Below are 23,653 nucleotides of genomic sequence, written 5' to 3'. Positions count from 1 at the left end.
CCTAGTTTTCACTGTTGAACTACATTTTAATTCCTACCTCTTCAGCCCGTTTGTCCCTTTCACTATTCTGGTTACACAGTCCTTTACATTTGTGTGGACTTAGTTGAGGATGGGAGGAAAGTAAGGACGGGTGTTTGTCATATCTGAATATTTTTCTAGCAATCTTGCCCTAATTTTGTATTTTTGTATTGTAAAGTCAATGAAAATATTTGAGTGAATGAAGCACGTTTTCTATTCGAAGCAAGCATGTATTTCCCTGCCCATGGGGCCCTCCACCCCGTTTACCACGACAAAGGTATAGGTAAGTTATAAACGCACATGAGGAATATGGGTGAGGGGCCATCAGCTGGGGTTTTCATGAGCTGGTGGAAAATGGAAATCAGATGGACAAGAGCGATGCTGCAGAAAGGAAAAGCGGAGGGTGAAGGTCCACCTACTGAGAGACTTACTGCTGAAGAAGGGGCTCCAGGTTTAGTGGAGGAGCTCCCCTAAAACATCCGAGTGCAGCAAGGGAAGGGAGACATGGGGTCCCAGAAATGAAGAGGCAACCTGGGAGAGGGACCCGGGAGAGTCCAGGACGAGCTGGCTGGAGGAGGCCTAGAACGCAGCCGGCTGGGGTGGGAACAAGAGGATGGGACACTCCATGTGGGAAGGTTCTAGGAAACAGAAAACACAACACAAGAGATTAAAATAGTGTATAAACAGATTAGCAGGATGGGTACATAGCACTTAGAGTGCTAGTTCTTCCTATTCCATAATAGGTGGTCTAGAGATAAGGTCAGAAGTAGACCAAATGAGCAAAAACTAACCAGATTATTTACAAATACAGTTAAAACACTAGAGAAAGACTTAAAATGGTCAAGATTTTTTCCTCTGGGGAGTGGGGCTCGGGTGAAGAGCTGTAGGGATAAGAAGCCTCAGCAATCATCTTAATCTAATAAAAAATATATATAGTAAATACAATGATGACATCATAATATAATAATATAGGTATTGATACTAATTAGTAGAGATCTACAAAGTGAATATATTCAATTATGGCAAGTGCATACTTCAAAAGTCTTGTAGAAGATATAACTTTTGTGGACATAAAGTCAGAAATAGATACCAATTACCTTAATCATTGCATATCTTAAAAACTTATCCCAAGGAAATATGTACCATCAAAGATTTACATGTAGGAAGGCTTATCATGGGCACTTTTTCTATTTAGGAACTTTATAAACCAGTAAAATGCACAATAGAGAAATTATTTAAAAGATCATGGTATTATGCCCAGCACTTTGAAGAAGGTCAAATGACTGTTAAACTGCTAGGACAGAATAGTGTGAAAAATCCATATTTTATATTTAGAAACATAATGACATGGAAAATGATCACTAGTCCCATGAAAAAATTAAAATTATATCTAAAATATAATCTCCATTTTAATAACCCACACAATTCACATGAATGTGCACATAGAAAAATAAAAAAGATAACACCAAAATATTAACAAAGTTTAAGGTGCTCTTTGTACTTTAAAAAATTTTCAAAATGAGAATAAAATGAACATGTGGTACTTTGAAAATGTTAAAAACAGAGAGTGCTATGTAGTAAAATAAAACCATAAAAGACTGTATTTCTTACATAATCATTTTAATAAGAAGCATGAAAGTTGAAACTATAATAAGTTTTCTTATCTAAAAAATTTGAGTTTGCGTATTCTTTTTGACCTCAGGGTAGAGGATGTTATTTGTAACTCATCCAAACTCATCTTTTAAAATTTAACAAGACAGTTCAGTAGTCTATTTTTACTATAAATCTATCTTGAGCAAGAATGTTGATAACCTGAAGGTTAACATATATTCATTAGCATTTTTTTTACTAAGTCAGAGAACAACATAATCCAAACAGTCTTATCCTTTCTCTAAACTTAAAAAAAAAAAAAAGGCAAAAAGTCATGGACTACCTTTTGAACTTTTCCCTTCAGTTTCTCATAACAGCCTTCATTTTCCCATGAGTACAGTACATTCTTAAAGCTATAAAGTGTGAGAACATTATCCTGGAAGCAAAATGTTATTGTTAAACTACCAGATATATTTTAACACTGACTACTTTATAACTTTGAAGATACACTGAAAACAATTTAAAAACACATGTCTCCTTTAACTTTAGCTTTTACAACTTAAAATCAAATAAAACTGGACTAAGAGGGGAAGAGGTGGCAACTTATCTGAACATTCTTATGACCAGCTCTTTTTAAAATGTAATTTTTTTGTGTGTTTGAGCAAAGTGCTTTCCTGTGTATTTTCCTACTCCTCCTGATTCACTTTCCTGATAAAATGGGAAAGTATAGTTGTCACAGGGTTTCCCCAGTGACTCAGTGGTAAAGAATCTGCCTGAAATCGAGGAGACGCAGGTTCAAGCCCTGGATTGGGAAGATCCCCTGGAGAAGAAAATGGCAACCCACTCCAGTATTCTTTCCTGGGAAATCCCATGGACAGAGGAGCCAGGCAGGTTACAGTCCATGGGGCTGCAAAGAGACATGACTTAGTGACTAAACAACAACATAGTTGTAATAATTCTTTACATCCTAATCTTAAACGTTAAAGGCTCACTGTTGTTATTGTTGTTAAATGATAGTTTGGACCTGAAAAGTTAAGAACAATTGATACCTTCTATGTTGAAGCTAATTTGCTTGAGTTGTATACTTATATCTTTTACATGTGTCAAAGTATTAGGGTTAAGAAATCATATATATCAAATACTTCTTGTCATGAGAAAATAATTAAAGAAATAAGGTTGATTTTTCCCAAAAGTTACGCATAATTTTCTGGGTACGTCATTACACCCATAAGGTCTCTAATAATAGCAGCGTACTGTTTCATGGCAGTGAAAGTCCACAAGGAGACTTGGCTTTGCAAGAAGCTTCCTTCAGCATCTTAAATGCTGTGACCCCCTCCCTACCTTCCTCTGTGGGTTCCACATGGCAGCTTTTCACTTAGGTGCAAGCAAGTATATCAACTCCAGAGCCACACCCTCACATCACACTGTACAGAGCTAAGGGTCTTTTCTGGTAGCTATGGAGGCAAGGGAAGGAAACTCGTCTTCCCCAGAAGACCAAGCTCTTTGCCTACAGTTGGGCGGCCTGCTAATCTGTCAATCAGTGTCTGGGAATCAGTAGAATGAGTTATAAGGCAAGTGGGCTTATACCTGAAGTCATTTTGCTTGAGGCTTATAGTTGTCTTAGGGCTTCCCTGGTGGTTCTGTGGTAAAGAATCCCCTGCTAATGCAGGAGACACAAGAGATGCAGGTCAGGAAGATCCCCTGGAGAAGGCAATGGCAACCCACTCCAGTATTCTTGCCTGGAAAATCCCATGTATAGAGAAGCCTGGCAAGTTACAGTCCATCGGGTCGCAAGAGTCAAACATGACTTAGCAAGTAAACAACACAACAACACATGGCTCAGAAAGGGAAAGCATTGTTACCCACTAGGAAATTTGGGTAAATCCCCCAAAGAAAGTTAAGCGTGAGAGCAGACAGCCAATGTGTCTACAATCCCCATCACCATTTAGTAGATTATTGCACATTAATAATTATACTTCTTCACTTTTCAGGGAAAACAAACAAAATGAAAAGAAAAACAAACAACAACAACAAAACCCCCAACCAATTCTATGGTCTTTAATTCCAAACCCAAAATGAACGTCATCTGTTTTTGACTTGAAGATAGGCCCCAGTTGACGAATCCATGCACAAAAGTTGCCTTTTGATAGCACTGGGAGAACAGAGGAAACAGGGCCAGTCCCAGGACATAGCAGAGACCATCCTTAAGTAGTCCTAAGAAAAAGGGCTGTAGTTGAGTCTTTTAGGAGAACTTTGTAAAACTACTGCCAGAAAACTGATTGCTACTATGAAGCAACTAAATCATTGTTTGAGGTAGACATTATACTAAATTGATATCAACCAGTATAAAAGAGCACAGCCAACAAATCAAAATATTTATCTGAAATGATCTGTTGGATGTTATTTATCCTGTTGGACTCATTGGAGATAGGGCTCTTTAAAGTGACTCCATGGGACTGCTGTCAATGCTCTCGGGTGATTATCACCCATCCAAGGCAGAAACACCCTTCCTTCCTTATCCAGTCAGTATTTCTCTTTTCTGTCCCCTCTTCATCTCCAATGCTCCTTCTTTACCTTCAGCCTCTTTCTCTCCTGGATCCGGTAAGCATTCTCTAACTAGTCCCCCAGCCTCCAGCTTTGTCTTCTTCTTGTTCCTCCTCCAACACCACCAGGGACATCTTCCTAAAACAATATTCTAGACCTCGTGGCTTCCCATTGTTTCACAAGGTAAAGCTCCTTAGGATAATATACAAGATTCTACCTCTTCAGCCTCAGTTGTCACCAGTGGTTACTATTTTTGTTGGCAATTTGATGAAATGCTACTATAAATACTATGAATATCCTTATAAATTCTGTCAATACTTATGAGGGAATTTATCTAAGGTATATGCTGTGGTGCGGCATTGCTACTTCATAGGACATGCACATCTTCCAAGTTTTTTGCCAAACCATCTGCAAAGTCATTGTACTGACTACACTTCAGAGTTAAGACTTTGTTGACCACAACCCTAATAAAACTTAGTAATGACTTAAAATTTTGCACATTGACTGTATTTTTTTTTATTGTATATTGCTCATCCAGGATGCTTTTCTCAGTAACTCATCTTTTGTATTCTATTGGAATATTTATTTAGGGATGTTCTTTTTACATGCTGAATACCAACTTGTTGGTTATTCCTACTGAAAAAAATTCTGCTTTGTCATCTCACATCTTCTGATAGACTGAAATATTTTTAAGGGATTCTCAAATTTTTATTTCAGTGGTAAAAATCACATGGGAATAAGTCATATAAGAATAAAATTTACAAATGGAGAGGGAGGTATCAGCTGGGAGTCATGGGGGACGAGTGCTCAGAGTTCCTGGTGCTCCTCTCAGGGTTTCTGTGCTTCCTACCAAAGTCCTCCAGGAACTTCTGGAACCTCCATGGGTTCCACAGTGCCCAGTTTGAGAACCAGTACCCTAGCGCAAACTTCGCTTCACAGGAGAAGAAACCAAGCTCAGAGGTTGAGCTATTTGCCCCAAGAACCCTGGTGGTGGCTTCCTCCACCACGGCTATCAGGAAGGAAAGGATGGGGAAATATGCCTGCATAGTGGCCTTGGTCTCAGAGTATGGCCCTCCTCCAGCATGGTCACTCCTCGTTTGGCTTCCAGGTGTGTGCAAACTGAGGGCTTCAGCCAGTGCTGCTCCAGAGTGACCTTGCACCCATGACATCTGTGTGGCCAGCTCACCTCTGCAATCTCAATTGGCTCCACTGTGGACAAATTATGTGATATCAAAGAAGAAATGTGAGTGCTGGAACCACTGTCTTCTCACACTCTGTTGGGGAAGATCAGGGCTCAGAGAGTGGGTGAGGTGGAGGAGGAGAAAGTAGAAAATACAGATGTGCAATGATCTGGCCATTCTCCATGACCCGCAGTTTGGTCTCTTGCCATTGAGGTGGAAGGGGCGCTCCAGGTTGCAGGTGCATCTCCAGTTGGTACAAAGCAGCTGAACAAGCCCTCTGGAGATGGGAGACTGGGCTTGACAGTCAAGCCAGAGCCACCAGCAGTAACTCATGCCTCTTTGAACTCGTCCTGTGTTTCGTCCATATGAACATCTATATCATCTTGAGAGGCACAAAGGGTGCTGGTTTCGGAACTGTTAAAGCCCTTTAACATTGACAGCATTTCCACAGACAGGTCTAGACAGTTGCCCCTCAGCATACATACCTGGGCTTTGTGGGCAGACATCCTGTGGGATGGCAGGAGGTGGGGAGATGGGATAGCAGGGCAGTCATGAGCCCTAACCACCTCTCCTGCACACACACCATGGCTGCCCACACTGGCCTGAGCCCCAGTGCCTGATTCTCATTCCCTTCCAGATTGGAATGCCTGCAGAGCTGTTTCCTCCTTCTCGGTGAGATTTCTGGGCTCTGCCATGTCTATGGTTCCCTTTACCCATCACATCATTTCCTGTTTTGGCTAGTTTAAGCCAAGCCATTTGTGCAGGAGGTGTAGGACGCTGGGGGTGCTCAGCAAGTACCTTCCAGCCAACACATCTGCAGGGAGAGCTACCTTCTGCATGAACAACCAACCCTCCAGGAAGCCACCATCTTTCTAGTCAGTAATTCAACTCCCGTATGTCAAGTTTATATTTTCTTTCATGACCTGTGCAATTTGAGTTAAGAACTATTTCCACAAAGATCATCTTTTCCAGTGCTTCCCTAACGTTCATATGCATATTTTTAAATGCAGATTTAGTTCGCACGTGATGCTGGTGCTGCTGTTCATAGACCTCACTTTAATTTCTATTTCCATATTTATGTCTTTCATCTACTTTTAAATGACTGAATGGTATAAAATGAGGCTCTAATTTAATCTCCCGCACCCCTTGACAGACTGGCCTTCCTAAAACTATTCACTGAATGTCTTCTAACACATGCTCAGTCGTGTATGACTCTGAGACCTCATGGACTGTAGCCCTCCAGGCTCCTCTGTCCATAGGATTCTCCAGGCAAGAATACTGGAATGGGTTGCCATTTCCTTCTCCAGAGGATCTTTCCAACCAAGGGATCGAACCCATTTCCTGCATTGGCAGGCAGATTCTTTACCACTGAGCCACCAGGGAAGCCCGTATTCACTGAATAGTCCATCCTTTTCCCACTAGTCAGTAATGCAGTTTGTCATAATCTTTATTCTGTGTAGAGTCTGGTAGGAAGCTCTGTACTCTGCTCATTGCAATAGCCTATTTTTCTGCCCTGCAATACCATAACTACTTAGCAATCATAGTTACTGTTATAATTACAACAGTTTTATAATAATTTAAAATACCTTTTAGGAAACCTCTTTAAAAAATAAATAAATGTTTAAAGCCAAAATAATGACAATGTTTTGTGGAATTAAAACATGTAGAAGTAAAATGCATAACAAAAAAGGCTTGAGGGGTGAATGTACATATAGTTATAATGTTCATATACTATACTTGGCGTGGTATAATATTACTTGAAGTTAGCCTGTGGTAAGTTAAAGATGTATCCTGCAAACCTGTAGCAACTACACACATTATAAATATAAAATATAATTAATAAGTCAAGAGATAAAATAGAAATATTAAAAAATACTCAACTAATGCAAAATAATGCATAAAAAGAGGTTAAGAAAAGAACTAAGAACAAATGGGAAATAAGAAAACAAATAAGGTGGTATATTTAAACCTAACCATGTCCATAATCAAGTTAAATGTAAACCATCTAAACACTCCAGAGATTTACAGATTGCATGAAAGAGCAAGGACAGCGTACATATTCTCTTCAGGAATACCACTTCAAATAGAGATGCAGATACATTAAAAGTAAAAATATGGGGAGTAATACCATAATAATACTTTCTAAAAGAAAGTTGGAGTGGATATCAGACAAAGTAGATTTCCAGATGAGAGAATATTACTCAAGATAAAGAGGGCCATTTCATAGTGATAAAGAAATAAATTTATCATGAAGAAATAACAGCCCTAAGCGTTTATGAATCTATGTAACAACAGATTCAAAATACAGGACAGAAATGAAAGAAATGAGAATCTTCTGCAGCCTTCAACTACAGTTATAATTGGAGATTTCAACACTCCTGTTACAACAACTAATACATTGATCAACTGAATGTCATTAAAATTTTAAACTTCTGCTCTTTAAAAGTACCTAGTTAAGGGAAATGAATTTGAGAAGTCAGAGAGGAGAAAAATCTTTGCAAAACAGGTATTCAACAAGGGACTCTCACAACTCAGTAGGAAGACAAACCACCCAATATAAAAAAATAGGGACAAATTGAAGAAACTTTCACCAAAGAATATACACAGACAGCAAATAAAGACATGATACTCAACATCTTAGAGGAAGGCACACTAAAACCACAATGAGAGGGACTTCCCTGGTGGCTCAGTGCTGGAGAATCTGCCTGCCAATTCAAGAGACACGGTCAGTCCCTAATCTGGGAAGATCCCACGTGCCACGGAGCAACCAAGCCCGTGCGCCACAGCTATTAAGCCTGTGCTCTAGAGCCTGGGCGGAGAAGGCGATGGCACCCCACTCCAGTACTCTTGCCTGGAAAATCCCATGGACAAGGGAGCCTGGTGGGCTGCAGTCCATGGGGTCGCTAAGAGTCGGACACGACTGAGCGACTTCACTTTCACTTTCATGCATTGGAGAGGGAAATGGCAACCCACTCCAGTGTTCTTGCCTGGAGAATCCCAGGCATGGGGGAGCCTGGTGGGCTGCCATCTATGGGGTCGCACAGAGTTGGACACGACTGAAGTGACTTAGCAGCAGCTAGAGCCTGGGAGCCGCAGCTACTAAGCTCACTTGCCCCATAACCCATGCTCTGCAACAAGACAAATCACCACAGTGAGAAGCCTGCACACTGCAACTAGAGAGTAGCTTTCACTCACCACAACCAGAGAAAAGCCTAAACTGTTTAAAAAAAAAAAAAAAACACACCATGAGGTACCACATTGTCACCTCCTGTTTACTAATCACTGGTGAGGAGGAGCGTCCTACCTTAGGGTGATGGAGATGCCTGATCTTAGGACAGGTGAGGTCGCTTAACAGTTTCTCAGTTAGGTGTGCTCACCACCTGTGGGAAGAGAATGCTGCAGGCCAAGTGGGGTTGCGCTTGTTAAGTGACCAGCCAGGGTCACACACCCACCAAAGAACTGACAAAACCAAGTGTTGGTGAGGATGTAGAGCAAGTAGAACTCTCAGACTGCTGATGGGAAAAGTAACAGGGCACAGCCACTTTGGAAAACAGTGTGGCAGTTTCTCATAAAAGTTAAACATAACCCATCACATGACCCAGCCATTCCATTGCTAGGTATTTACCCAAGAGAAGCAAAAGTGTATTTTTAAATAGACTTGCATCCTAATGTCCACAGCAGCTTTCTTCATAACATTCCCAAACCAGAAATAACCCAATGTCCATCAACTGATAAGTCATCTAGAAACTGTGGTATTTCCACACAATGAAATATGGCTCAGTGATATGAGGGAAAGAACTAATACAACATGCTGCTGCTGCTGCTGCTAAGTCACTTCAGTCGTGTCCGACTCTGTGTGACCCCATAGATGGCAGCCCACCAGGCTCCCCGGTCCCTGGGATTCTCCAGGCAAGAACACTGGAGTGGGCTGCCATTTCCTTCTCCAATGCATGAAAGTGAAAAGTGAAAGTGAATGCGCTCAGTCATATCCGACTCTTAGCGACCCCATGGACTGCTGCCTACCAGGCTCCTCCATCCATGGGATTTTCCAGGCAAGAGTACATGAATGAACCTCAAAAGGAAAATACTGTATGATTACATTTATGTGAAATTTTAGAAATGGCAACATTAAAATGACTGAATGCAAACCAGCGGTTGTTAAGACAAGGGTGGAGGTGGAGGACTGGGTACAGAGCAGCATGTTCTAGATCTTGATTAGGGAGGTAATTGCATGAACATAAAAACTCACTGAATTCTGTTAACTGGTGAATTAATTTAAAACATTTGTATGTAATTAAAAAAAATTTTATTTATTTTTGGCTGTGCTGGGTCTTCTTTGCTGAGCACGGGCTTTCTCTAGTTTCAACGCATGGGCTTTTCATTGTGATGGCTTCTCGTTGCAGCGGCAGCTTCTTTATTGCAGAGCATGGACTCCAGGGCTTGAGCTTCAGTAGATGTGGTACTCTGACTTTGCTGCCCTGAACTTCCGGACCAGGAATGGAACCCTTGTCCCCTGCATTGGCAGGCGGATTCTCAACCTTTGGACCACCAAGTAAGTTTTATTATATGTAAATTATTCCACAATCAGGCTGATGAGAAAACAAGAAGGAAAAACCCTCAAGGCCTTAGGTTCCTACTGTCAACAAACTACCCCAAGTCAGCTGCAAGCCCTCTGAATTTTTGCTTCCTCTTCTTTAGGGCCTTAAGAATTTCTTTCTGTTTCTTGTGATAAATATTTAGCGCATTTCCTCCAGAATGTCTGATGGTTTCTTGCAGGAGTTTAAAAAAATTCTTTCAATATCTTGTCATATTGCTGCAAACAGAAATCTCACTTTTTTTCTTAGTAAAAATTCTCTGGCTTTTAGTGCTTTATATTAGACCTACCTAGTTTTCTGCAAGCTTTTAAAAATATGGTAGTTTGTAAAAATTGCTCACCTTTTTTACTGGGAGAAACTTACTGCATTAAGGCTCAGAAATATTAGTGCTTTAAGTATGGGAAATTATGTTAAAAATTATCAACTTATAAATTCATGCTACATATTATTTTCTACATTTAAATACATTACCAGATACAGCAAGATGATATAACATTTAAATGACTGATGTTAAATTGAAATTAAGATGTCAGATTCAGAAATCAGTAATTATGACACCCTCCTTTATCTTAATACCCATCCATAATATATAATTCAAATAATTTATACATTTGGGATACTTATTGAATAAATGCTTTTTTTTTTTGGCTATACTGGGTCTTTGTTGCTGCCATGGGCTCTTCTCTAGTTGAGGTAAGCAGAGGCTACTCTCTAGCTGTGGTGTGACAGCTTCTCATTGCAGTGGCTTATTGCAGAGGACAGGCTCTAGGGGCTCAGACTTCAGTAGTTGAGGCATGTGATTTCAGTAGTTGTGGCTGCCAGGCTCTAGAGCATAGGCTCAGCAGCTGTGGTGTATAGGCTTTAGTTGCTCCGCAGCATGTGGGATCTTCCCAGCAGGGATGGAAGCCATGTCTCCTGCAATGGCAGGTGGATTCTTTACCACTGAGCCATCAGGGAAATCCAAGTGCTCTATTCTTAATCTTAAAATGTTGAGTTGAATACTTCATATTAAAATTTTTTTAATCAAATAATTTTTGTGATTTGTGAACTTCAGAGACAAATAAGACATACATACTATACAGTCCCCATTCCTACAAGTATTAGATATAAAAACCATAATCAAATGAGTATGGGTTTTGAAAGATCCCCTCCCACCCCAATAAATCTGCATGTTCTCTGTGTCACTACTGCTGTCTTTTATCACTCTTAGAGTGAGTAGGGTAAGAAACCTGACATTTTCACTAGATGAACTTGGGAATTGTTAAAAAGTAAAAATTAAACCTATAATGTTATTGGATCTCAGAAAGTGTTGTAGTTTGTAAAATTGACAAGGTTCATTTACTTTTTAATGCCTCCCCAAGTGCCTGTCAACGATGTAAAGCTGTAGGAATGAGTAGCATGAAATGCAGCCTCCAAAGTCTTGAAGTTTTATTTTTCAGGGAATGTATTACATGTTAAAACATGACATTACAAAGTGTTAGACTGAAACAAACAAACAAATGTAGAGCCATTTTTTCCAACTTAGTAGTCCTGAGTTATGCCTACAATTTTCATAGAGTTGACATTACTTCTTACTTCACCTTATGAATTCTCAGTGTTTCTATCTGATCTCTTTCCAGATGTATTCAGAGCACAGTATAGGTAGGGCCACACCAGCTGCTGATGCCTTTGTGGGCAGTATAATAAATACCTTTCATCCCACTTAGGGGAGAATTAAGGGGATGGAGTTCGTGAAAATTCTAGTTAACTGCGGGTTTAATTATGTAGCTCCAAATAATCTCACCAGGAGCCCCTCCTTACTTTCTTAAGAACTTCAAGTGGCTGCTTTATGGTTTCAAGCTACTCACCAAATTACCTAAGAGGAAAAAGTTTTCTACTATTTCCAGGAGAGTTAGAAGAATAATAAATAACTTCAATGAAGTCAAATTTGCTTTCTTTTCCCCAAAAAATTACATTCTCAAAGTAGTAAGATTCTTTGTAAGTGTAAACGCATGGTGTTCTTGTGAGTTGTTTTCATTAAGTCCTGTGTAAGTGTGTTAGATAAAAGCATGAAAAAATTTGGATTCCAAATTCTACTAGATAATATGACATCTTTTATTATATTTTCAATAGAAATTTATATTTGGCACACTTAATGTATATCAGGAAATTTAAAATGTTTAAAATCTTTTAATTGGTATTCAGGGCTTCCCTGGTGGCTCAGTGGTAAAGAATATGCCTGCCAATGCAGGAGATGCGTGTTCTATCCCTGTCAGGAAGATCCCCTGGAGAAGAAAATGGCAACCCACTACGATATTCTTGCCTGGGAATTCCATGGACAGAGGAGCTTGGCGAGCTACAGTCCATGAGGTCGCAGAGTGGACACAACTTAAGAGCCTAAACAACAACAATTGGTATATGTGTATACTACATAAAGGAGAGAGAGGGGAAAAAGAGAGCATGAGAAAAGAAGATAACTTCTCTTTTGTGCAGAAAAGAAGATTCCAAAACCTTTCTTTTAAAAACTGGAATCTGGTTTTTCAAAGGGAAAATAAGATCCTGTGTTTCACGGGAAACCACGTATCTTAATAAAAGGTAAAGTACCAGCATATAAACCACAAGGTGGTGCTACAATTCCACGCCTACAGATACTAAATTTTTAGAAGTTTCATTGATAAAGTGGTTTTTCATAATCTCTTGGTTTATAACTTTTTGCAACTGAAAAAAATAAAGCTAAATGGATTCATTAATTCTAGAAACATTTACTGAAACTACTAAACTCAAAGTTGTATGCTAACTTCAAAAGTTCATAATTTTAAAGTATGATGACTACACATGTCCCTGTATTAGAATAATAAAAGTATTTTTTAGGTTACTTATACTTAGAATTTTAACTTACTATTAATGTTTCACATGTGGAAAATATCAAATTACATTATATAAATATATGAGTAAATAAAATAATTCATCTAGTTATTTAAAATAAATTCCACTTTTCTCTAAGTTCATCTAAGATTATTTTCTCTCTCAAAAAGAACATAACTTCCCATCATTTAAAAAAACAAACAAACAAAAATACTCATTGGGTATCTTGTAATACAGACAGCCACCATCTGTGTCTGAGCTGCTGGTCTTAAAATGTGTTACAGAATAGAGTACTAAAACACTCAACACATTTTCACAACTGTCCAACTTGCTTCCAAACACAAAAGGAAAATCATGCCATGACTTCCTCAACATTAATTGAAAATGTGTTGCTGCCTTTTGACTGCGCATGAAACAGTTGTATTTTTGTTTTATTTAAATTTCAATGAGTATTTTCAACTTTTCATTACAACATATTCGTTAGTACAGATGGCAAGATGGTATGTACGAGAGCCTCCTGGGGACAACATGCAAGTCCCAGGTGGAGCGTTTCCAACAGGATGTAAACCATGGTCCTCAAGCCTGTACTTTAAAAAACATATTATTTAGCACACTGTCAACAAATGTCGACACAAAAATACAGTGCTGGAATGACTTCACGCTCTAAAAGAAGTATACTGGCACCTCAGCTGTCCTAAGAATAGCAAAACAGTAAAGCAGTATAATCAAAGCACAAAAATATTTAAGTATTTATTCAATATGGAACCAAAAAGCAAATATACCAAATGGAATTCAAATTCTAATAAGAACATTCCAGTGTATTAAAATTGCATAGAGAACTCTTTAAAATATACAACATGTACAGTAGCCAAAGTCCTAGAGAAGTTCATGCAGACAATTCTATAATTAGTGATTTGGACATTTCAGTAACTCTGCAGTTTCTTCAAACCTGAAATATAATAAATAAATAATATATTAAGTAAATAACTAATCCATAGCGAGGTGTAGGATTTAGGTTGCTGAAATTATGGTGTTGAGCCTTATATAAACTTCAGTGCCTATTTATGGGTACAAGTACTGCTAATAAGTATACTGTGGCCAGGAGGTAAAGTAAAACAACTAGAGTCAATTTTAAGTCTTTAAATCGTGGAGCATAAGTTATTTCAGCACATTTCAAATTTCAAAAAAAAAAATTATAGTTTTTTAAAGTAGTAGGCTGCATGATAATCTTACACAATTTCATATTTTATTTCAACTTCTCTTTAAAAAATACACATAATTTATATTTGTATTAGATGAAAGTATCATATTCAGTATCATACCAATAACTTTCTGAAAAAGACTAGCAACACTTTAACAATACTTTTATGTCCCCAAACCATTCATCTACATACATAACTTAATAGTTTGACAAAGTAGTTATCAAAAATTGATAATTTCTTGATTAACTATTAATATTAACCAAAAATATCACCGCAGTCTTTAATCTGCAATTAATTTCATTAACAATGTTTTACATCACTTGTTGGAAACAAAAACAGTGACTCATCTCACAAACACATAACTGTAGATGGATTTATTATTCACTGGAGTCTTGAAGGAAATTCCACACCTGATTGAGAGACCTTCAAGGTTTGAAACACACATGTACATTCTTTATATACTGTAATCCAACACAATTCCCTATAGAGAAATGAATCTCTGTTGCCCTTTTTTTGGTTACTTACATTTTTTTCATCCTTTCCATTTTCTGCATTGTTGTTTCCTTTAATTTAAAAAGCAACAAATTTAGGCGATTTCTCAAAGCAAATCATAATCCAAGATGGACCGTGAACATATAAAACACAGTCTAAAACACTGCACTAAGTACTGTTTATTTATCACAAAGAATTTTTATGAGATTAAGATTTATAGTTTCACTATTTTTCTTGCCAATGGCATCTACAACTAAATCTAATGCTTACTTTTTCTGACATCACAAAGGAAATCATGTAAGTGGTTGCCAGATTCTTCTTACCTCTGAGATCTCTTTCAAACCACAGTAATTAACAGTTGAGGTTCTGGGAGTTGAATCTGATGACACTGTACTATAACCAGAAGACAAAGGAATATTTGCATGCCTTTCCTCTTTGCTTTTTCTATCTGTGGAGAAATTAATTTTTAGATTACCTTTTCCTTTCATGGAGAGTCAAATATCTAAAATATTATGTATAGAGGGAAGGAAAATAAACATCTCAATATAAAATGGCTACTGGTATAGGTCTAGATGAGTCCTTAATATTCTTTTAGGATAATGACCTGCACATGAAGATCTAGATGTTAAAAATTGGCCAATAAAAATCAAGGAAAGCAATATCTTTATAATTATCTTTATCATGATAGCAATCAACTGAATATACAGGTTAATGTATTTTTAAATATAGGCTACTGACCCATGAATTTTCTTTTCTTAAAACAGTGGCAATTATTACTAAAACTGACTGTATATACTTCCTAAAAATCAAGAAACATTCTACCCTTAGTTGATATGTATGGGAAAAATTGCTTAAAATTCAGGGTTCACAGATTTATTTCTCTCTATAACTGAATAACTTTCCTTTTCCAGTATCCTGATATTATTCATTCAGCAAAATGATGGCAAGTCTTTCCTACAACTGAATCAATTACAGAACATCACAGAAAAGACAAGTTTCTGTCCAATCAACCCCATAAGCCCTGCATTTTTAGTCATGGTACATTTGCAAAAACAAGGCAAAAAAAAAAAAAAAAAAATCAGGTACCCACTTAAACTATTGTACACAGTTTACCATAAGCCTACACAGACAGTCTTTATATTGTGGAACAGAGTACTACCACATGAGAACTTTAGTCTCTCATCAAGCCACAGTCTCTTGCCTGTTGGCTCCGTTCCTCTACTCACTCATCAGCATGAACTTCACAGAAACCACCCCCAACCCAACATGATTCTAAGACCAGATTGGTGAACTGCTGCTCTCAGCATCAAAAGAAGTCAAACCCTCTTCTTCCAGGCAGCATGTATAGATAAGATATAATGCATAAACTTCATAAATTTGACTCTTAATTGATCAGGGTCAGACTAAAAATTTTTTGAGACAAGTATTCACCTCATTCCTAATCTATAATCCATGTCAGACAGTAGTCTGTCTGCTCATCACTCTGAGTCCTAGCGCAGGTCTTAAACTTGGTTATGTGTTTAACTAAGGGGTTAATAGCATGTGCTGCAATATGTTATTTAAAAAGTTTAAGCCCAAACAGGCAACATCGAACTTGGCAAAGACAATGTTTGCAAATAGCAGGCATTCAGTATTCTTGCAATGCATGAAAACTTGATTTCTACCACAAATATTTACTGGGGACAAAAATACAGACATTATGCTGGACAGACCATAAGATAAAGTTCTTGCTCTCAAGGGTCTTGGAACTGAGCTTAGAAATTTGTTGAGTAATGAATGATAAAGAGAAAAATAGTCAACTTTTACCAAATCTGAAACTTGTAGTCTATAATGAATTTAGTGCCAGAAACAGCATCTCTAATAACTGTACCTAATAACCTAAATATTGAAATTGTTCTCTGTGAAATGAAACTGGCATGTACACTTAAGTATGCAGTGCTGATAAGAAAATGTCAGAGCTAATTTGCCTCCATTCAAACACGTCCAATCATTCAGTAGCTATGTGGCTTTTGGCAGTTAAATATTTAATCTCTCTTCCTCATCTGTAAAATATGGGTAATAAAGCACTTGTATTGTCCTGAAAATTAAATTTTTATTACTACAGCTTCATTATGAATTCTCAGTTGGAAAAATATCTCTTCTGCAAATATGATTTAATTATAACATGAGACAAAATTTAGACCTTTGTCTTTTCAAAAAGTTTAAGAATCAAAAAAAAAAAAAAAAAAGCTATCACTGAAAAGCAGCTTAGAAACCTTATCCCTGCTGTTCAGTCACAATGGAAATGCCAGTAGCCAAAGAAGTTAAGGGACATGGAGATTTGCCCTAATTTTAGGTCCTTCACATTCTATCATCATCAGTGAACTGTTGAAATATAAGAGGTTTGTAACACATTACAGGTTACTGAAAAATGTGTTTTTTTTTGTTTTGTTTTACATATATTATTCACATATGTGAAAGTTATTATGTGTTAGGCACTCAGCTGTGTCCAACTCTTTGTGATCCCATGGACTGTAGCTGCCAGGCTCCTCTGTCCATGGGATTTTCCAGGCAAGAATACTACAGTGGGTTGCCATGCCCTTGTCCAGGGGATCTTCTGACCCCGGGATTAAACACCCAGGTCTCCTGCATTGCAGGCTGATTCTTTACCATCTGAGCCACCAGGGAAGCCATTCCTGGTGAAAGTTACTGCTTAAGTTTAAATGAGAAACTACAGAGGTCCATTTATTATTCTAAAGCACTTTGCAAATAAAAGAATAAAATGCCTCTACAAGTTTGCAATTTTGTACATTGGAATTTATTCCACTACGATATGTAAGTTGGCTTTTCTAGCAACTCTTAACTTATCTATAAGTTCAGTATTTTCTTTCTTCTTAGGAGTTTTGCAATTTCTAAAAAAATAAGGTTCCAGGGATTAAAATAATCGAATACTATAAAAACATTTTTGTAAAATCTCCTAATCATATCACCAATTCCAATACACCAAGAGCTCACCTGGATTGAGACTGTCCATGTCGCTACTGGAAGAATAGTCTTCAGTCATCTCATTAAACTGTATATATTCATCATTCTAAAATAACACAATTTAGCATTTAGAATAAAATGAAAAGATATATTCTCAATTTATATTCTTACTGCTAAGCATAACACATATAGATGACATAAAAATGCTTAGATACTTTTATTTACAAGCAAAACATAAATATCTCTACATATAAAATTGATCTTTCAAATGTGGAAGGAGATAGAAACCTTGAATCTACTTTTTAAGAAGGAAAGATAGACTAGGACCAGAAATTGATACAAGTTCATCAGATTATCTTACTGGATGAAGGGAAAAGCGGTAGTCACAACAGGCACCACCAAACGGGCTGTGTCCAACTAGGACTTCATTCCAACTAAACACTTCCCAAGACCCAAAATAGTCTCTTACTTAGCATCCCAAAGAATACACACATAATAATGAATAAAAGTACTTTATTATCTGAGATACTCTGTAAAAGCAAAGGAAAGAAAATACCTTTTTAGATAAAAGCATTTCTGTTTCAAGTAGAGTGACACGACTCAGAAGATTAGCCCAGGTTTTTTCATTCACCAGCACTTTCCCTTTCATTTTTTCTTCCAAAGATTCTAATCTACTCTCTATGCAAGTCAGTTTCTTAAGCTTTTCTTGGCATTCAGCAAGCATAGACTGTAATGCAGTAACCTCAGGATTGACTTTTATATCCTAAAATGATAGAATAGTATCAGTTAGGAAAATAAAACTGTAACTAACTAGCTTCTTATAATTAGGAAAACTAAGAGGAAATGACCAACAAATGAAAGTACACTGAGATTGTTCCCTTTGCTGTAAACAGGAAATAAGCCTAATGGATATCTGGTGGCTTTTACATGTCAACTATATACCAAGATGTAAGTCACAAGGCATAAAAGACAGAAAAAGAAGTTTAACAGAAGCAGGAATGACCAGACACTGTAACAGGGGTCTGCGACTACAAAGTAATACAAATAATACTCATGGAGAGAGAGGGAAAGAGGGCACAGAGGACAGCAAGGGTCCCAAGAGGAAAATGAAAAGGCTGTAGTGCATCACGTTTTTCCATTCATCAATATAGGCAGGAGGTGGAAAAGAACCTTCCCTACAAAGCAGTCTGAGTCTCTCACTAGATTGTAAAGCTTGAAGAAGTCCTATGTCTTATTCATCTTTGCATCATCTCTCCTAGTACCCTAAACATGAGGAGCAAATAATATCTTTTTAATTATATTCAGTAAGACTTAGTGATTCTTAAGTAATGGTAACATGCCATGATCAATAGTTTAAAAGACTAGAAATGTTACAAAGGTTAGACGCTTAAATAATTATATACATCAAAGCAAGACATCCATCTGTTCAAGAAGCCCCAAATTCTTACTTCTTGCTCACAGTTAATGTCAGGAACCTGTAATTCAGGAATTGTTATTTCAGCAGCCTTTATGTCACAAACATCAAATGCTTCGTTAACATCTGTAACTGTATCTTCAGGAATGTTAGCACCATCTTCATTGTACAGGTGTCGGATCACCACAGCTTTCTTCTGCATAGAGAAAAACACATCAGAGATGCTTTCATGCTCTCTTCCACAATTATGTTAAACACACACATAGTAATTTTTCAAAACAAACATCCTATTTTCCATTTAAGATTTATAGAAGTATAAATTAACATATATGCATACACCAAATATTACAAATTTATTAATATTTTATATGTGATGAGTGGTCATGATTTTTAAAAAGCATTTTTATACTTTACAAAATATTGTAATAATCTATTCAGTAACGTCTGTGACTTGTTTCAAAAGGTTTCAATTTGGGGGAAAAGATGTTGAGAAAAGTGATTACAATTAAGATAAAAGAAGATTAGCAAAGAGTTGACAAATTGCTGAAACTCTGAATGGGTACTTTGGTAAATGTTTGAGACGGTCCGTGGGCTCCAAAATCACTACAGATGGTGACTGCAGCCATGAAATTAAAAGACGCTTACTCCTTGGAAGGAAAGTTATGACCAACCTAGATAGCATATTCAAAAGCAGAGACATTACTTTGCCAACAAAGGTTCGTCTAGTCAAGGCTATGGTTTTTCCTGTGGTCATGTATGGATGTGAGAGTTGGACTGTGAAGAAGGCTGAGCGCCGAAGAACTGATGCTTTTGAACTGTGGTGTTGGAGAAGACTCTTGAGAGTCCCTTGGACTGCAAGGAGATCCAACCAGTCCATCCTGAAGGACATCAGCCCTGGGATTTCTTTGGAAGGAATGATGCTAAAGCTGAAACTCCAGTACTTTGGCCACCTCATGCAAAGAGTTGACTCATTGGAAAAGACTCTGATGCTGGGAGGGATTGGGGGCAGGAGGAGAAGGGGACGACAGAGGATGAGATGGCTGGATGGCATCACTGACTCGATGGACGTGAGTCTCAGTGAACTCCGGGAGTTGGTGATGGACAGGGAGGCCGGGCGTGCTACAATTCATGGGGTCACAAAGAGTCGGACACGACTGAGCGACTGATCTGATCTGATCTGATAAGAGGAAGCTGTTTTTAAAAGGTTAACACACTATTCATGTATACAGATAATTGAGCTGGCTTTATGAGTAGGACTCATTGCAATGTTTTTTTCTATTAACTAAACCACAAAACATCAGACCCTCAATAACAATTACAAAGGTAAAGTTTTGAGAGGAAGGCTTTAGGTGAAACTGCATTTATGCAGGACTCTTCTGCCTACTTCCTTTCCTACAATCTGCATATGTACAATGAAAACTCAGCATACATGACACAGAAGTCACAACTAGCACTCCAGAAAAGCATGGGAGAAGGAGACAATTTGCTTTAGCACTGACTCAGCTTCTCATGTAAACCAGTGTACTTACTGACTCCAACTTCTCTAGATTGGAAGAATTTTAATTCCTACCCAAATTTCTGATAATTTTGATATAATTGATAAAACTTTGATGGATAACAAAAAGAAATTTTAAGAAAATTAAAAACAAGTCTAATGTCTTAAAATTTTATCTTTTTCTGTTAAGACAATTTAGATCATTCCTCAGCCCCACACTGAAATAGAAGATTGAAAAATGTATTCAGTTATATCAACTGAGAGGAGAAGGCAGTGGCACCCCACTCCAGTACTCTTGCCTGGAAAATCCCATGGACGGAGGAGCCTGGTAGGCTGCAGTCCATGGGGTCGCTAAGAGTCGGACACGACTGAGTGACTTCACTTTCTCTTTTCACTTTCATGCACTGGAGAAGGAAATGGCAACCTACTCCGGTGTTCTAGCCTGGAGAATCCCAGGGACGGGGGAGCCTGGTGGGCTGCTGTCTATGGGGTCACACAGAGTCGGACACGACTGAAGTGACTTAGCATAGCATAGCATATCAACTGAGATTCATTAAGTCCTTACAGTGTACCTAATACTGTGCTAAAAAAGCACAATGAAGATTTGAAAAATTCCAGAATAAGAAATTCCTTGTTTAGATAAATTCTAGTTGGGAATGGATTCAGGACAGTTTCATTTGTTTTCACAGTGCCCTCATTACCTGAGACAGAACAGGCATAGTTTTCTTTTTAAGTTACTGACATAGGAGCCTTTTTCTTATAGTTAAGTGTCACTACATTTTATAATGGAGTAAAGTATAAATAAATTCACAGCTTGTTTATATAACTCATATTATGAATTGGGGAAAAATAATTCCCTGAATCTTACTTCAGCTAAAATATACTCAAATCCTGTATGTAATGACACACTGATTATTTGTCTGGTAGTCTATCCTTCAGTCTCGATGGGTTTACCCCATGTGGAAGACAGCTGAAAGCATATTTACCATTATAAAATAATATTATGGCTTCATTTTCCCTTCGGAGAAGGCAATGGCAACCCACTCCAGTATTCTTATCTAGAAAATCCCATGAATGGAGGAGTCTGGTAGGCTGCAGTCCATGGCGTCGCTGGGAGTCGGACACGACTGAGTGACTTCAATTTCACTTTTCACTTTCATGCATTGGAGAAGGAAATGGCAACCCACTCCAGTGTTCTTGCCTGGAGAATCCCAGGAACAGGGGAGCCTGATGGGCTGCCGTCTATGGGGTCGCACAGAGTCGGACACGACTGGAGTGACTTAGCAGCAGCAGTAGCAGCATTTTCCCTTGGAGATAGAAAAACTATCCCTAAATGCATTGAACTCATTCAGCCACAGCTTCTTGAAGCAGACAAGGGCAGGGCAAGTATCGACCAACAAACAGAAAATATTCAAGACACCATCCCCAAACCCGATTATACATTTAAGGACTATCAACCATTGGCTAACCTACATTCCTGGTACAGAAATATGAATGTATATAAATCAAGACCTAGAACTAAAGCAGAGGCCTTTAGGAAGATTAGATACATAATTAAGAGTAAATTTTCACAATCACAAGAGGCAGAATTAGGGATTAGAAATATACAGTGTTCAACTGTACATTTCTACCCTCTTCTAAATTTAGGAATGTTCCCAGATGATACATAATATGTATTGTGAAAAATTCTTACACTCTAATGTCTGAGCAGAATGTTTTTCTAGATGTTAAACAGAAAAGTGAACCTTGTGTGTTGGATCAGTTAGGCAGGTAATTCTTAACACTAATGTGACATACTGTCTTTGTACTGTCCCACCTTTCCTGAAGTCACAAATCTGCCGGTGACATCAATGCCCACAGGTTCAGTAGATGTCTTCTCAGCACTTGAACAAGGTTCTGACTTAGCAGAACTGGTCTTTTTTCTTTGTTGTGATGGAGTCTAAAAAGAAAAGGTATTAAGACTTCATAAACTATGTGCTTCCCTGGTGGCTCAGAGGTTAAAGCATCTGCCTGGAATGCGGGAGACCCAGGTTCGATCCTTGGGTCGGGAAGATCCCTTGGAGAAGAAAATGGCAACCCACTTCAGTACTCTTGCCTGGAGAATCCCATGGAGGGAGGAGCCTGGTAGGCTACAGTCCATGCGGTTGCAAAGAGTCTGACACGACTGAGCGACTTCACTTTCTTTCTAAACTATGTGGGAAGGTAGCATGTATATATTAAATTCCTCTGTCATTTAAATATTCATGAAATGTGACTGCCAAATACTGCAAGTCTAATGAGACCACATGCTTTTTGAAATCTACAAAGTGATGAAAATGTGTTATGTTAGTTTGTTATAGTTTAGGACTAGTAGCTCCAAGTCACAAATGTGTCAAAACAAGTGACTTGTATTTAAAGCAAACATCAGGCACTGTAAGGCCACTCAGATCTGTGAGTAGCACAGTAATTGGACTGTGCATTAATTTGCTGACTAGGTATTGACTTTATATATTAAAATATAGCCACTTAACATAAGTTATAATCTATTAATAAAATTACCTTCTCAAGACTACTTAACTCCTTGTGTTTCTTCATCACACAATTCAAAATATCACATATAATTTGGATTTTCCATTCTGCAAATCCACACTGGATAAACTGCTTTTTTGTCAAGATTGGTTTATAATTAAATTGATCACGAAGAAGCTGTAAAGAGGAAATAATAGACCAGCATGAAGGTTGGGAACAATTTCTTTCAAAAATCTAAAATGGTAAGTGACCAGGGATGTACTACCATTTTTAAGAGATGGGGGAGGATTAAGCCACTATAGAAAGGGCACTAAAGAGATTTGTAGGGGTGCTATGAGATCTGATCAAGTAGGAAATAGGTAGAAAACAGGTAGCTAGGAATGTACCAGATACCTATCCAGAAAGATGGAAAAGATAATCATCAAAAGTTTTAAATATCCTCATAGGAACTAGAAAAACTCCTTTGCTTGCTAATACCAGGTATCAGAAAACCATAGTTCTCTTTGTTTATAGAAATTATGACAATTTTTAGACAAGTCAGTAGGCTACTCAGTTTCAATTTCTCGTGTGTAAAACGAAAGAAACAGATTAAAACAGTAATTTCCAAAATCTCTTCTGTGTAACCTCAGATTTCCTAGAAGTCCTTTCAGACTTCCATGGATGCTTTCTGAGGTAAGAGGCAAAGAAAGGGAAGATTAAACCGAGACTACCTATAAAAGCTACCATCTCATCAAACTCTTAAAAAAGAAAAAAAAAGCAGATTTGATTTGATAAATTGGCTTTTACTATTTTTCTAAGGTTACATA

General features: G+C 37.8%; 1 protein-coding gene across 50 annotated transcripts in view; it reads right to left on the bottom strand.

Annotated features, from left to right (window-relative positions):
* Positions 1-227: 227 nt before the first annotated feature.
* CEP44 (centrosomal protein 44) overlaps positions 228-23,653 on the bottom strand; it is a 37,530-nt gene continuing 14,104 nt past the window's right edge. For 17 of the 50 annotated variants that reach the window (XM_086414667.1, XM_086414673.1, XM_086414664.1 and 14 more), the window contains 8 exons: positions 22,878-23,024; positions 22,156-22,278; positions 18,879-19,040; positions 17,987-18,193; positions 17,461-17,536; positions 14,790-14,914; positions 14,500-14,537; positions 228-656 (listed from right to left, as the gene is read on the bottom strand). In XM_086414667.1, the coding sequence (XP_086270793.1) occupies positions 446-656; positions 14,500-14,537; positions 14,790-14,914; positions 17,461-17,536; positions 17,987-18,193; positions 18,879-19,040; positions 22,156-22,278; positions 22,878-23,024 (1,089 nt within the window). In that variant the 3' untranslated portion in view covers positions 228-445. Of the gene's footprint in view, positions 657-13,509; positions 13,722-14,499; positions 14,538-14,789; positions 14,915-17,460; positions 17,537-17,986; positions 18,194-18,878; positions 19,041-21,325; positions 21,647-22,155; positions 22,279-22,877; positions 23,025-23,653 lie in introns of those variants that run through there. The other 33 variants (XM_086414699.1, XM_086414696.1, XM_086414698.1 and 30 more) reach the window with 4 other exon arrangements.

The sequence above is a fragment of the Bos grunniens genome, chromosome 8 (assembly GCF_055505025.1).
Source record: "Bos grunniens cultivar Pamir isolate PY7600 chromosome 8, Bosgru_T2T1.0, whole genome shotgun sequence".
Classification (NCBI taxonomy): Eukaryota; Metazoa; Chordata; class Mammalia; order Artiodactyla; family Bovidae; genus Bos; species Bos grunniens.
Note: the sequence above shows the minus strand (reverse complement) of the source record. Positions and strands in the feature narration are given on the sequence as shown.